The sequence below is a fragment of the Aulonocara stuartgranti genome, assembly GCF_965226115.1.
Source record: "Aulonocara stuartgranti genome assembly, chromosome: 4".
NCBI classification, from domain to species: Eukaryota; Metazoa; Chordata; class Actinopteri; order Cichliformes; family Cichlidae; genus Aulonocara; species Aulonocara stuartgranti.
In genome coordinates, this window is record NC_138942.1 from 875137 (window position 1) to 889706 (window position 14570).

Consider the following 14570-nt stretch of genomic DNA (forward strand, 5'->3'; position numbering starts at 1 on the left):
CACAGTTTGTGTGTTTGCTGGTGTTTGTTGAGTTCATAGAAACACTGCAGGTAATCTGTGTTTACTGGTTTCTGAGGCAGTGAGGCAGTAGTGAGGTCAGCAGTCATAAATGTCGACCTGCAGACGAACGATGAATCTGCTGGAACACAAAAACCTGAAACATGCTGTCATTGCTTTCAGTCTCCAGTCCAGCAGAAGCTCAGCTCAGCTCCGCCCCTTCATGGTGAGTACTTATGAGGTCACAAAGTGCCATCAGACCACACTGAACCTGAAACCTGATGTTTTATGTAACTGGTCCTCAGGTTCAGTGACTGCCTCTGCTCCCAGCTTGACCAGTGCTCCCAGTCACAGAGGAGAGCTCCGTCACTCGTCCCCTCCTCAGTCGACTCTGAACAAAAAAGTACGAGACTGTTTCTGTCAGTCAGACGCTTCGTTTAAGACGGGATTTTGTGCTGTTTGATGGTGTTTATGGTTTCATTTTTCATGTGTGAACGACATGCATAACCACAGACATCAGAGTAAAGTAACGTGTTCTTCCTCCTGCCCAGCTCCTCCCGCCTGATTCTCCTTCACCCAGACTGTCGCCCATACACGAAGGTATGAACCACCTCTGTTCAAGAAACAGGCAAATATTCAGACAGCATCATCTGCATACAGAGACACTCGCAGGTCATTATCACTGAAATGATTTCATAATCGTAACAACAACATCACGCTCCGTCTGCATGGGTGTTAAAAATAAAGGATCATTTACTTTGAGCTGCATCCTTTCCACATTATTCCACTGCACATCTGTACTGTGAGCACAGCTGTGTGCTGCCCCCGTGCTTTCAGAGAGGACAAAGTCCAGGGTTTCCGACGATGAACTGAGGGGCTGCACACGATTCGATCTGAAGTCCGAGAATAAAAATATGGAGACGAGCAGACACTTCATCCCACCAAGAATAACTGCACAGATGAAATTACCTGTAAATGCTTCACTCAGGATGATGTTGGTGGTCTTCATCGCTTTCTGATCTTCTACTTACTGCAAACATGAAAGAAAAAAATCCCAGATATGAGCCATAAATACCAATATTTAATGGTCGTACTTGCAGGAACCGAGGGAAACGCGGTTTAGTATCTTTCCACAGACGCCACTGCAGCAAAACTTTTCTTTACACACAGGAGGTTTTACTGCAGTGTTGTTAGCCTCCAGAGGCGAAATCCACAGCAAAGTCCACTTCAGAGTGTTGGGTGGAGGCTTCAAAGGGTTCTAATGTAAATCTGATTTCTAAAGAGCGTAAAAGAGATGTGTCCAGATTCTCTCCTTGTGCTTTGAACGCCACACTAACATGTAGAGGAACTGTGAGATCTGACTGGCTAGTTTAGAGGCGGAGCTTAGACTCTGACCAATAAAATGCTAACAGTTAAAAAGATGCGTTTTAACAGCTTTTTAAATAAAAAAAAAATCATCCATACCGGCACACCTGATGAGTCTTGAGCTGCCTTTCACTCTTCTTCTTCTCTCATTTCTGCAGCGGAGAAACCTTCTGCTTTCACCGTTGGTCGTTTCCAGGTCACGCCCTCTAAACATGGTCAGGCTGCCACCCAGCGGGAGCAACGGTCCATCAGTCAGGCCACGCCCACTGCTCACTCCCCGCCTCCTCCCAGGAAGAACCAATCAGAGAGTGACACGGAAAGCAGCACAGAAAGCAGCGGATCAGAGAGCAGCATCAGCACAGTGACCCTCGCCCCAGTTATTAACAAGAACGCCAACCCGGGAGGTCAGGAGGAGAGGAGCAGCAGAGAGGAGGAGGGCACCCAGAAAAGGAGGGAGGAGGAGGAGAGGAAGAGGAGAGGAGGCCGCAGGCTGAACGTCAGTCTGTGGGAGGGGACAGCACGGAGTCGCTCTGCGACCTACAGCTCTGACGATTCTGACAGAGAGAATGGAGAGATGTGGGAGGAGCTACAGCAACTACGAGAAAGGTGATTGGTAAATCTTCTTTTAATGAATGAATGAATTTGTTTTTCATTTGTGGTTCATGATTCTGCTGATCTGGATGTTTAGTCATTGAAACATGAACGAGTCGATAAGTACTCCTTACTTTTATTTACCAACATACAAACACACCGCAGTGTTTCTGGTTCTCCATGGTTACCATTTATCCATCCATCCATCTTCATCCGCTTTATCCGAGGCCGGGTCGCGGGGGCAGCAGCCTAAGCAAAGAGGCCCAGACCTCCCTCTCCCCAGCCACCTCCTCCAGCTTATCCGGGGGAACACCAAGGCGTTCCCAGGCCAGCCGAGAGATATAATCTCTCCAGCGTGTCCTGGGTCTGCCCCGGGGCCTCCTCCCGGTGGGACATGCCCCGAACACCTCACCCAGGAGGCGCCCAGGGGGCATCCTTGTCAGATGCCCGAACCACCTCAGCTGGCTCCTTTCGATGTGGAGCAGCAGCGGCTCTACTCTGAGCCCCTCCCAGATGGCCGAACTTCTCACCCTATCTCTAAGGGAGAGGCCAGCCAGCCTTCGGAGGAAGCTCATTTCTGCCGCTTGTATCCGCGATCTCGTTCTTTCGGTCACTACCCACAGCTCGTGGCCATAGGTGAGGGTAGGGACATAGATCGACCGGTAAATTGAGAGCTTCGCTTTTACACTCAGCTCCCTCTTCACCACGACGGACCGGTGCAGCGTCTGCATTACTGCAGCTGCAGCCCCAATCCGTCTGTCGATCTCCGGCTCCCTTCTCCCATCACTCGCGAACAAGACCCCGAGATACTTGAACTCCTCCACTTGGGGCAGGAACTCATTCCCGACCCGGAGTGGGCACTCCACCCTTTTCCGGCTGAGAACCATGGCCTCAGATTTGGAGGTGCTGATCCTCATTCCCGCTGCTTCACACTCGGCTGCGAACCGCTCCAGTGTGAGCTGGAGGCCCTCACCCGATGAAGCCAACAGAACCACATCATCTGCAAAAATCAGAGATGAGATTCTGAGGCCACCAAAGCGAAAGCCCTCCGCCACTTGGCTGCACCTAGAAATCCTGTCCATAAAAATTATGAACAGAATCGGAGACAAAGGGCAGCCCTGGCGGAGCCCATCACCCACCGGGAACGAGTCCGACTTATTGCCGGCAATGCGAACCAAGCTCTTGCAACGGTTGTATAGGGATCGAATGGCCCGTAGCAATGGGCCAGACACCCCATACTCCCGCAACACCTCCCACAGGACACCCCGAGGGACACGGTCGAATGCCTTCTCCAAGTCCGCAAAACACATGTAGACTGGTTGGGCAAACTCCCATGCACCCTCAAGTATCCTCGAGAGGATAAAGAGCTGGTCCAGTGTTCCGCGACCAGGACGAAAACCACATTGTTCCTCCTGTATCCGAGGTTCGACTAGCGGACGAACTCTCCTTTCCAGCACCCTGGCATAGACTTTCCCAGGGAGGCTGAGGAGTGTGATTCCCCTGTAGTTGGAACACACCCTCCGGTCCCCCTTCTTAAAGATGGGGACCACCACCCAGGTCTGCCAGTCCACAGGTACTGCCCCTGATCTCCACGCAACATTGCAGAGGCGTGTCAACAAGGACAGCCCTACAACGTCCAGAGCCTTCAGGAACTCGGGGCGGACCTCGTCCACACCAGGGGCTCTGCCACCAAGGAGTTGTTTAACTGCCTCAGTGACCTCGCCCCCGGAAATTGGCGGGTTATTCCCCTCATCCCCAGACTCTGCTTTTCCCCTCATCCCCAGACTCTGCTTCCTCCTCGGAAGACGTGTCAGATTAAGGAGGTCCTCGAAGTATTCCTTCCACCGCCTGACTATTTTCTCAGTCGACGTAAGCAGCGCTCCGCCAGCACTATACACAGTGCAGGTAGAGCACCGCTTTCCCCTCCTGAGACGCCTGACGGTTTGCCAGAATCTCTTCGAGGCGGTCCGAAAGTCTTTTTCCATGGCCTCTCCGAACTCCTCCCACACCCGAGTTTTTGCTTCAGCCACTGCCCGAGCCGCATTCCGCTTGGCCTGTCGATACCTGTCGGCTGCCTCCGGAGTCCCACAGGCTAACCAAGCCCGATAGGACTCCTTCTTCAGCCTGGTGGCTCCCTTCACCTCTGGGGTTACCATTTATTCCATTATTATTATTATTCCATCACTACAAATGCAGTGACGTTACTTGGCCAGCAGGTGTCACCATCCTTCATACGGTGACTCATATTTCAACATTGAAACTTAAAAGTGAGTCAGAAAGGGCTCTTTCCGGTTGACTCGTTGCTACATGGACGTCGTTCGCCAGGTTCAGTGTTACAGAAAGAAATAAGACAAATGGTGTCCAGTCTGTCTCCAACACACATCTGCTTTATCGTTCTTTATGTCTCCTGAGTCCTTTTCTAACTCCTCCTTCTTTCTCCCAGACACCTGATGGAGGTGCAGAACCTGCAGGTCAGTCAGAAGCAAGAGATCGAGGAGCTGTACCGGAGGAAGGGGAAAGTCCTGCCCCCTGGAATCGTTCCTCCCGCCGCCATGTTGAACAGCCGGCAGCGGCGCCTCTCCATGTCTGGAAACAATCCCTCCTCTCGCAGGCTGGATATGCTGCCCCCTGCAGGTGGGAGGACTCCTGGCAGCCTGCAGAATAACAGACTAATGGAAGTCATTTAATACTGAATCATCTGTGTGTGTGTGTGTGTGTGTGTGTGTGTGTGTGTGTGTGTGTGTGTGTGTGTGTGTGTGTGTGTAGGTATCATGAGGAGAACCTCGATCAGCAGCAGCAGCAGTGGATCTCAGGAGAGAGCAGGGAAAGGCGTGACCTTTGCCCCCGAGCACGGCGGCATGGTGAGTGTTTGAGACAGTCAGGAAGAGTTCAGTAAATCTGGACTTTAGTTTTTAGTCTTTAAAACTTTACCATCAGGCTCAAGTCACATCTGGAGCTTCGTGTCTTATTTTCACTCTCATGAAGTCGGTTATGAGCAGCTGACTGTTGTCCTTACGTAACACTTTGTTCCCACACACACATTCATACAAACACCTCTAACCTGACTGTATCACTCTGACGGATTCATCGGCACAACTTGGTTCAGTATCTTTCCACGTCCTGAGCCACAGACGCCACTGCAGCAAAACACTTCTTTACACACAGGAAGTTTTACTGCAGTGTTGTTAGCCTCCAGAGGCGAAATCCACAGACCAGCAGAGTCCACTTCAGAGTGTTGGGTGGAGGCTTCAACGTAAATCTGATTCCTGAAGAACGTAAAAGAGATGTGTCCAGATTCTCTCCTTGTGCTTTGAACGCCACACTAACATGTAGAGGAACTGTGAGCTCTGACTGGCTGGTTTAGAGGCGGAGCTTAGACTCTGACCAATAAAATGCTAACAGTTAAAAAGACGCGTTTTAACAGCTTTTCTTAAAAATAATCATCATCCATACCGGCTTACCTGATGAGTGTTCATCAGCAGGAAGAAGAGAAAATATCACAGAAGAAGAGCAAACGCAGAGAAGGATCACATGGTGTCTGAAGGACCAATCAGAGTGAATGTGGTCATCTTTGTCCGCATTAACGATGGTTCTGTTTATGTGGACGGCGTGTTTTCAGTGAGAAACGTTTCCTTTTTTTTTTCTTTTTTTTTTTTCGCCTGTCCCATTTGGTTCTTTAGCCATCAGAATTGTTGTCTGAAGACCAACAAGGATACCCAATGGATTTACTTTGCCAAATGGATCATCGTGGCATTGCCGTATTGGTCCATTTGGTCGATCTTTGTTTTTATTATTTATTATATTTTATTTTCAGATGTTACAGACGGGACAGACATGAGTGAGAGATAGGAAAGGGAGAAAGAAAGAGGAAGGAAAGGAAAAACAGAAGGGGAGAGGGACAGTGAGAAAGAGGGGGAGAAAAAAAATCTCCTGGATCACCTGTTGAGAGAAAGAATAGAAAACAAGCAAAAAAAGAAACAAAGCAACATACTAAACACAACACCATCGCATTAATCTAGCTAAGTGTAAACAGCAGTAAATACTAAATATTCAATGTTGTTGTGCAGCACGCAGGACAGATGTGCTTCGAAGTAGCAGCCAAGAAAGGTGTAATTTGGGTCTACGAGCAGTGAACACTTGTGTGCATACCTGTGTGGATCAGCGCGCTTGTATTCCAAAGGTTTCTCCATGTAACGATCTGCTAGAGGGTGTGGGGGGGCCACAGCCCCGTCCTCCAGGGTGTGAAGCAGGTATGGAGGAGATCAAAACTCCAGACATCCAGAGGCCCCCAGAACACAAGAGACCAAGGAAGACCAACAGAGGGGCAGCCGCGCCACTGTCCCAGAAAGAGCTGAGGAGAGTCCCAGATGAGGGCTCACTCAGCAGCCGCGGAGCAGAAGCCAGGGGGAGTTGCAGTGACGCGCCCGTGAGCTCCGCCGGCCGCCAGCCGTGCCTGAGTGACCGAGCCCCAGGCCGAGAGGCCGGGGGCACCCCACCCCCGAAGGGGCCCGAGCGAGCCCCAGGCTCCAGGCCCCGATAAGCGGCCGCCAAGGAGTGAGCCGGTGTGTACCCGGACGCCCACCCCCAGACACAAAGAACCACCAACGCACCGACACCTGAGGGAGTCCGCCACCGGCAGGGGAAGTGGTGGTAGGTGGAGATAGGCCTCCAAACCTTGGAGGGCCTGAGATGTCCCCAGAGAGGTGGCGTCTGATACCCAACCTGACATATAGACACAGACATACAGGCACACACAGATACAAACATCCATTCCCACCCTCATGCTCTCATATGCACTTACTCCACACTCAACCAACGTGGAGACAGACATAAAGAGACGCTGTACACACAATCACACTCCCCAAGCGTACTCTACAAACCGGGTCTAGGTACCCTTGTCCCTGGAGGGGGGAACTGCACCCAGACCCAGGTGGTGTTTCCCTTTTCCCTGCGGTGGGGAGAGGCAGACCACCCCGACTCCGCAGCAGCAGGGAGGCCCCACACTCCAGACCGCAGTCGGACGGCCAACTCCACCTAGCCCCCCCGCTCCAGCAGGCCGCAGAGAATGGGGGTGGGAGAAGACTCCAAACCTCCCTCCACCCGCTCATTGTAGTGTTGATGCATGTGTGTTCTAAGGTGCAATTAAAACCCAGGAGGGCATGGAGCTACCTGCCAGAGAGCAGCAGGTAAGCGCATGGTCCCTCCTGTTAGCCCTCAATGTCTACGTGTATTTAACATTGAGAGGTGGGCAACGACGCCAGGGGTGAGGTGTACACCCTGATGGTAATTTGGACTCCGTGATTGTGCCCACCCCCAAGATCCTATATGTATGTGTAATGAGAGTGTGAGTAATGTGAATGTCTAAGTTGTGGGATAAAATTGAGGCAGAGGCAGCCAGAAGGGGACAGAGGGGGGGGTAGCCTCCTCTGCACCCTGGTGACATACCCCTACTCCAAGGCCCTGCATGTGTGGGTAGTTGTGGTGGAGCGGGAAGAGAGAGGCAGCTGGAGATGGGGAGGGAAGGAAGGGAGGGGCAGGTAACCCCTCCCTGGGGCCAGCTCCCCCGCTGACCCCAGTAGGCACTCCCACACTCCGCGACCCGCCAGGGAAAGGGGGCCCAGGCCCATCCAGACCGGGGCCCAGTGCAGTGAGAAACGTTTCCATCTCTGAACCGAGGAGACAGCCTCCACCTGTCACCATCTCACAGTGCAGCCTTTCTTCAGCTCGTAGCCATTGATCAGTGATCAACACGATTAATGATCAATGATGGTGGAACTGACAGCCTGTTGTTAGTCAGCGGTGCTACTTTCATCGTTATGTAAACATGTCAGTCAGCTGATGATGACAAGGAAACATTTCTCACTGAAAACGTTACGTTCATGACCATCACATTTAACTGACCTTTGACCTTTGTCTTCCAGTGAGTGAGGAGCTGCTGAAGATGAGAAGATGATCACGGTGATGATGAAGAGTAATCCGCAGTGCAATACTTTAATGTCTCGTAGTTTGAAGTGAACCTCTCAGCACTTTAGGAAGAAAGGTTGAACCTCAGAGGTCAAAGGTCATCAGACAACAAGCTGCAGCTGTTCGGCTTCAAAGAGAAGCTGAGGGTCAAGTGATGAGCTGCGCCCACAAACATGAGATTATAGAATCTGCTGCAAACCTTTTAAACTTTATGAGTTTTGTTGTGATGAGTGTGGAAACTTTTCTGACCTCCACTGCCGCTCGTGTAGTCGAGGACGAGCCGAGGACGGTCTGTGTGTCTGGACGACCATGTGCCTTATCTATCATCATGTAGAGATGAATCCGTGTGAGACGCCGTCTCCGAGATTAAACGCGTGGACACATGAAGAGATGAAATTATGAATTTTAACAGTTTTGTTTTTTTGCTCCAGTTTAGAAAGTTTGTCCAGATTTTCCTCCTCATATTTGTCTTAAATAAAGTTTCCTGTCTGACGATGTGCTGATGTTTTTCTTTTCAAACTGAAAGGTCAGAGTGACGTCGTTACAGTGAAGTAATCAGCTGATTTCCAGCTGTTTGGGTCAGCAGGATTCCTGCATCAGAGATGCTGAGATGAGAAACTCGCTCTGCCTGCTGATCCAGGTTAGAGCAGCTGCAGTGACACCTGGTGGTGGTGGGAGGTCATGACCTCTGTGTCTTGACATGACTCTTATGTCAACCTGAGCTGTGCTTGCAGAGGTGCTATGAACCAAAGACATACAAATTTTTTACTAATGAAGCAGACCCACAGACCTGCAAATCATTTACAGCTGTTCCAAAATAATAAATGATACAATAATAAAAAGGAGCCAGCTGAGGTGGTTCGGGCATCTGACAAGGATGCCCCCTGGGCGCCTCCTGGGTGAGGTGTTCGGGGCATATCCCACCAGGAGGAGGCCCCGGGGCAGACCCAGGACACGCTGGAGAGATTATATCTCTCGGCTGGCCTGGGAACGCCTTGGTGTTCCCCCGATAAGCTGGAGGAGGTGGCTGGGGAGAGGGAGGTCTGGGCTCTTCTGCTTAGGCTGCTGCCCCCGCGACCCGGCCCCGGATAAAGCAGATGAAGAAGATGGATGGATGGAATATAATAATAAAAATGAATAAATACAAAGGTCAGGCTTGAGGGCGACGTCTCACCTTTTTTTATTGCTCCTCATAAAACAGGACATGGAGACGATAGCTGATTGCTTCATGTTTTTTAAAACCTTTTAAAAACAGAAATGAAAAGAAAGAATAAAGATGTAATTCAGTTTTATTTATACAGCATCAAATCACAACAACAGTTGCCTCAAAGTGCTTTATACTATGAGGTAGATCCTACAATAATACATACAGAGAAAAATCCAACAATCATATGACCCCCTATGAGCAGCACTTTGGCGACAGCAGGAAGGAAAAACTCCCTTTTAACAGGAAGAAACCTCCGGCAGAACCAGGCTCAGGGAGGGGCGGGGCCATCTGCTGAGCCAGTGGTTGTTGTAAACAAACTTATAGCAGCATCTGTACATCATGTTTTTAAATCCATAACAGAAGTCTGTATTTCTCACAGCCAAAGCAGAAAACAAAGAACCACATGAAACAGAAATAAGATGGAGCAAACAGGTGTGGGTTCATCAGAACGGTGTGGGCCCAAGGTTGGAGCCACTGACACCTGTGGCTGTGGGAGGGGCTATTAAATGATGGGCAGATGTAACCCATAAGGTCACGTTGGTGTAGAGGCCCGACTTCGTGTTCATGAATGTGACGGCAGCTCTGAGGTCCTGCTGATCTCATCGTGTTAAAACTCTGAGTCATGTTTTTACTTTTGGTATCACATTTGGGGATTCCCCACTCAGTTTTTACTTTCATTTGGTACCTGTCCAGGTACTTTACCATACTTCAGCCAATCAGAGACCTGCAGCATAGTGGCGTGCCTTGACCAAAGGTCTATTCTATTCTATTCTATTCTATTCTACAGACTGCACAGGGTCAGAGCAGACGTTTTGGAGCAGGTAAGCAGATATTTTGTCTTTCTGAAAAGTTCCTTTGTTAGTTTGTCCACATGATGAGCAGGCTGGTCCATCACTGGACATTCATACATTATGGTGTAAATGTCATCAACATTTTTACCAGCCGTTGAGAGCAGGTGATGCACATGAAGTATGAATACAAACAGCAGCTAGTTGTTGTTGGGATTTTATTGAGGTTTGAATCAGACAAACAAACGACGTCTATGACGCAGCAACGTTCTTCGGTCAGTTTGAGGACACCGGTGTGCAAAGAGTGTTTGTTGCCTAGCAACGAAATTATCTTTAACTGAACTCTGATCATTTTCACTGCAAACTTTTTAAAATACTGAAGATAAACCAAGAGTCTATATTTATTTAGCTGAGATCTGACCAACATGATGTCGATTTTTAACCACAGCAAGCGCCTGAAGGACAACGCTAAAGACAGTCAAGCTTCTGAGGAGATGGACAGAGACGAGGAACTGGAGTAAGTCTGGAAGCAAAGAGTGAAATGAAACGAGGAGATTTTGGCTTTATTTTGTTTCAGGATCCATCTGTGGACAGATTAAATGTTTGTTGTGCTTAAAATGTTTTTTCCATAATTCCTGTTTCAGAAGATTGTTTCAGAGGTTACGCGTATTTAAACACTACAGAGCAGACAGACTGAGCAGCTGTGATGAAAGGCAAAGGCTGACAAAGCTGGCAATGAGAAGCTGCACAGATGAAGTCGTCCTGCAGTGGCTGAGAAAAAACTCAGAGTCTGACGCCTTCAGCAAACTCACAGACGTGTTTGACTTCCTGAAGAAACGCATTGATGAGGAGGAGAAGAAGAACCACAGCGATGATGTTCACATCACCTTTATGGCTCATGGATCAATCGGAGACTTCATGATCCCAGCCAGCTGTTACCTGCCTCTGCCCACCATCACTGACGTGCTCCTGTATTCTCCCTGGAACTGCGTCACTTCTGGTTTAGCGTACGGTATCGCTACAGGAAAACTGAGGCCTCAGCACAGAGTTTTTTACTGTAACGATAAAGAAAGCTGTACAGTTTCTGATGACAAACATCGACCTGTGAACCTGCCAGATCACTGGAACTCACTGAAGAAAGCTGGAGCACAGATGGTCCCAAACATCACGGTTAGCCCTCTTCGAGATGATGATGGAGTGTGGAAAAGCTTTGAGTCTCTCTCAGCTAAACACGGCCCACCAGGAAGGAACCGCATCGTCATCCCGTTCATCCTCCCAGGACGGGAATATGAAAGCGTCCCGTTCTCTGTGGTGACCTTGGCTCTGTCCCTGGTGCTCCTCTCCTCCAGGTTTAAAGCCACTCTTCACTTCTCTGGTTGTCTCAGTGATCGCTCTACTGGAGCGAAATTTGACAGGAAGTATCTTCAGGAGCAGTACGCCTGCACCATCGACAACAGCAGGATGAAATGTTCACCTGAAGCTTTCAGATGATGATACGTGCTGCTTGTGTTAGACATGTTTGTGGACATTTTAGTGTAAAGATGAAGATGAAATGATAAAAGTAATTTTTCTATATTTGAGGCTCAGCTTCATGATGAAGGGACTTGAATCATCATTTAGAAATGTTCCAGCACCAGGTTTAAACTGACGTCTTCATTCAGTGTATCAGAAGCATATTTGGGTTTAAAGTGGTTCAGACACCTGTTCATAATCTGCTAACTTCTGTGGAGGTTATTAATATAAACAGACTCACCTGTTCTCGCTGCTCACAGGTGACGTGATACTGATTTATGTACATCAGGTTACATTGCACTGCGTGTTATACTTGTATAACTATGCATGTGACGAATAGAGAATCTTGAATCTTGTATTATGTAATATTTGGGTCTTTTATTGCTTCATGTGAGGGTTTAAATTCTGTACTAGAACAAAAAGTTCTGAGCCACAGCTTTCTAACTCTGAACCGTCTGTCACGTACCAAACATAGAAGTAACACAAGTCTACAAGTTGTACGTCTGTATTTTCATGCCTGCAGACTCGGTAATTATTTCTGATCTTTTGTTATTGTAAACCATGAAAATGTGAAGATGATGTTGTTTAAATGAAGAAGAACAGGATGAAAACCTGAAGCTGCTCATTAAAAACAATATCGTTTATATAAAATGTGCCTCGATCACTGGAAGAACATGTTGATGGCAGATACATGGAGCTCCACATGTGGCGGCTTTAAGAAATCCCAGCAGTGTTTGAAACAAAGACTCTACAGATCAAACCCATGAAGTTTATAGTAGTTACATGTCAATAAATGCTGAGTGAACAACACACACGTGCATACACACAAAAACAGAGTTGCAATGCCACCAGGAGCAGGTTGTGCTTCAGTATCTTCCTCAAAGACATCTCCACTTGAGGAGTGATAGAGGACTGCAAACCCTACTGACGGCCCGGCCTGAGCCTCGTCTGATGCATTCAGATGTGAAGATGTGGTTACGCATCAGTAAAGAAGCATTATGTAGGAATCATTAAATCAGGTGACTTACAGGAATCGGGATCTGTGTCATGGTCCAAACAGACACGTGACATGAACGTGATAAACTCACACAGCTGCTGTTGCTGAAGGCGTTCCTGTAAATGGTTTGGAAATCACCCCTGTGACTCCAGCAGTGCATGCCGTAGTTTCTCTTTCACTTGGTGACGCTCCAGGTGTTTCCCTCGTGCTACGTCAGACTGAGCCGGCCAATCAGATGAAGGATGCAGTTCATAAAGATCCTCCAAAGCTAGTACGATGAGGTCTTCTGTTTAGTGGCCTCTCTGACTCTGCATTCTCTAAATCGTTATGATGATGATGATGTCATCATTAAGATGTAATGGCCCTTTCCCATTGGTATCTACTTGGAAAGACTCGGTGCGGTTTTCAGTGTTTTCCATTAGGTCATAGTACCGGGTACCAGGTACTTTTTAGCACCTTCTCGGCCAGGCTTCCAAGCGATCCGAGCAGGTACTAAAATGTGACGTTGTCATACTGCATGAAACCGATTGGCTGGTCAGTAGTGCCACTCGATGAGTCATGAGACCATCTCATTTACAAAAATCAAAACTATGTTCGCTTTGATGTCCACCTTTGTTATCGTTGCATAATAATCACGTCCCGGGACATGTTGCTATGACAACTAGCTCACACACTGGGTTGTAACGGAAAACTAGTCGTGGCCAGTTGATCCAAGTAGCCCCCTAAATAGAAAGGGGGCTTAGTCACTGAGCTCATTCCTGAATGATGGCCTCATCAGTGGACTGAGCTCTACTGTCAGCAGGTTATTGATGTGCTGATGTCAACTTGACGAGCCACAGAAGAGTAACGAATTACAGAATCATGTTTTCATTTCATTCCTAAATTAATTTTTCATCATTTTCACAAATATTAATTATGCACCAATTTTCTGAATGTTGTCCTTGTCAAGAGACGTGGGACAGAGAGAGATCGTCCCCCGGCCACCCCCGTCATCACATTTAGCAGGAAAAAGGTCTAAACATCCAACTTTATGCATTAAAAAGGATCAGAACCAGCAACAGAACCACATCATCCGCGAAAAGCAGAGACCACCCAACTGAAAGCCTTCCACACTTGGCTACACCTAGAAATTCTGTCCATAAAAAGTTATGAACAGAAACGGTGACAAAGGGCAGCCCTGGTAGAGCCCACCCACCGGGAACGCGTTCAACTTATTGCCGGCTGTGCGGACCAAGCTCTTGCAACGGTTGTATAAGGATTGAATGTCCTGTTGCAATGGGCCAGACAGCCCATACTCCTGAAGCACACTGTATCCGATGTTCGACTAATGGACGGACTCTCCTCTCCAGCACCCTGTCATAGACCTTCCCAGGGAGGCGGAGGAGTGTGATTCCCCTGTACTTGGAACACACCCTTCGTAAAGATGGGGACCACCACCCCGGTCTGCTAATACAGAGGTAACGCCCCTGATCTCCACGCAGCATTGTAGAGGCGTGTCAACCAAGAAAGCTCTTCAACATCCAGAGCCTTCAGAAACTCAGGGCAAACCTCATCCACCCCAGGGGCTCTGCCACCAAGGCCTCGTTTAACTGCCTCAGTGACAACAATGTATCAATGAAATCTAATTAAAGTAAAGTTGCATAAACTGAATGAAACATGAGGTTGAGTATGTGACTGAATGCCATGGTCCAGGGTGTTTCCCAGTGTTTTGTGTTTGACTTATGTTTTCTGATTATTGGTACCCCTCAACAAATATAAATACAGATACAAATACCGGCTGCTTTGCACATCTCTACCTTCAACTGATTCGATTTTACATTATTGATCTTGACGTATTGTGACAGCTTGTGTACACTGCATGAGGAGGGTGTTAAAGTGTCTTGTGCTGTAGCGAGGCCAGAAGGATCAGGACATGAGAATGTGCTAACGAGTCCTGTCTCAGTCACTTAACGACAGTGTTGGTCAAGTTACTAGAAAAAAGTAATCAGTAACTAATTACTGATTACTTCCCCAAAAAAGTAATCCCTTTACTTTACTGATTACTTATTTTCAAAAGTAATTAATTACTTAGTTACTTAGTCACTTAGTTACTTTTAAAAACACGATTTACAACCTGAGTAGGTGATAAAGCGATAGATCTTTCAGCCCA

General features: G+C 48.2%; 2 protein-coding genes across 5 annotated transcripts in view; both read left to right on the plus strand.

Moving 5' to 3' along the window:
* LOC309705230 (serine/threonine-protein kinase WNK4-like) overlaps positions 1 to 8412 on the plus strand; it is a 28388-nt gene extending 19976 nt beyond the window's left edge. For 3 of the 4 annotated variants that reach the window (XM_082530893.1, XM_082530892.1, XM_082530894.1), the window contains 7 exons: positions 181 to 223; positions 303 to 400; positions 549 to 597; positions 1521 to 1968; positions 4397 to 4587; positions 4720 to 4814; positions 7875 to 8412. In XM_082530893.1, coding sequence (XP_082387019.1) covers positions 181 to 223; positions 303 to 400; positions 549 to 597; positions 1521 to 1968; positions 4397 to 4587; positions 4720 to 4814; positions 7875 to 7877 — 927 coding nt within the window. In that variant the 3' untranslated portion in view covers positions 7878 to 8412. The remainder of the gene's footprint in view (positions 1 to 180; positions 224 to 302; positions 401 to 548; positions 598 to 1520; positions 1969 to 4396; positions 4588 to 4719; positions 4815 to 7874) is intronic. The other variant, XM_082530895.1, reaches the window with a different exon arrangement.
* A 1504-nt stretch (positions 8413 to 9916) lies between these two features.
* Positions 9917 to 12040, plus strand: LOC309705253 (uncharacterized protein). Its single transcript, XM_082530946.1, has 3 exons — positions 9917 to 9945; positions 10361 to 10429; positions 10557 to 12040. Exons 2-3 carry the CDS (start codon positions 10407 to 10409, stop codon positions 11401 to 11403), a joined length of 870 nt encoding a protein of 289 aa, XP_082387072.1. The 5' UTR covers positions 9917 to 9945; positions 10361 to 10406; the 3' UTR covers positions 11404 to 12040.
* Positions 12041 to 14570: the final 2530 nt, after the last annotated feature.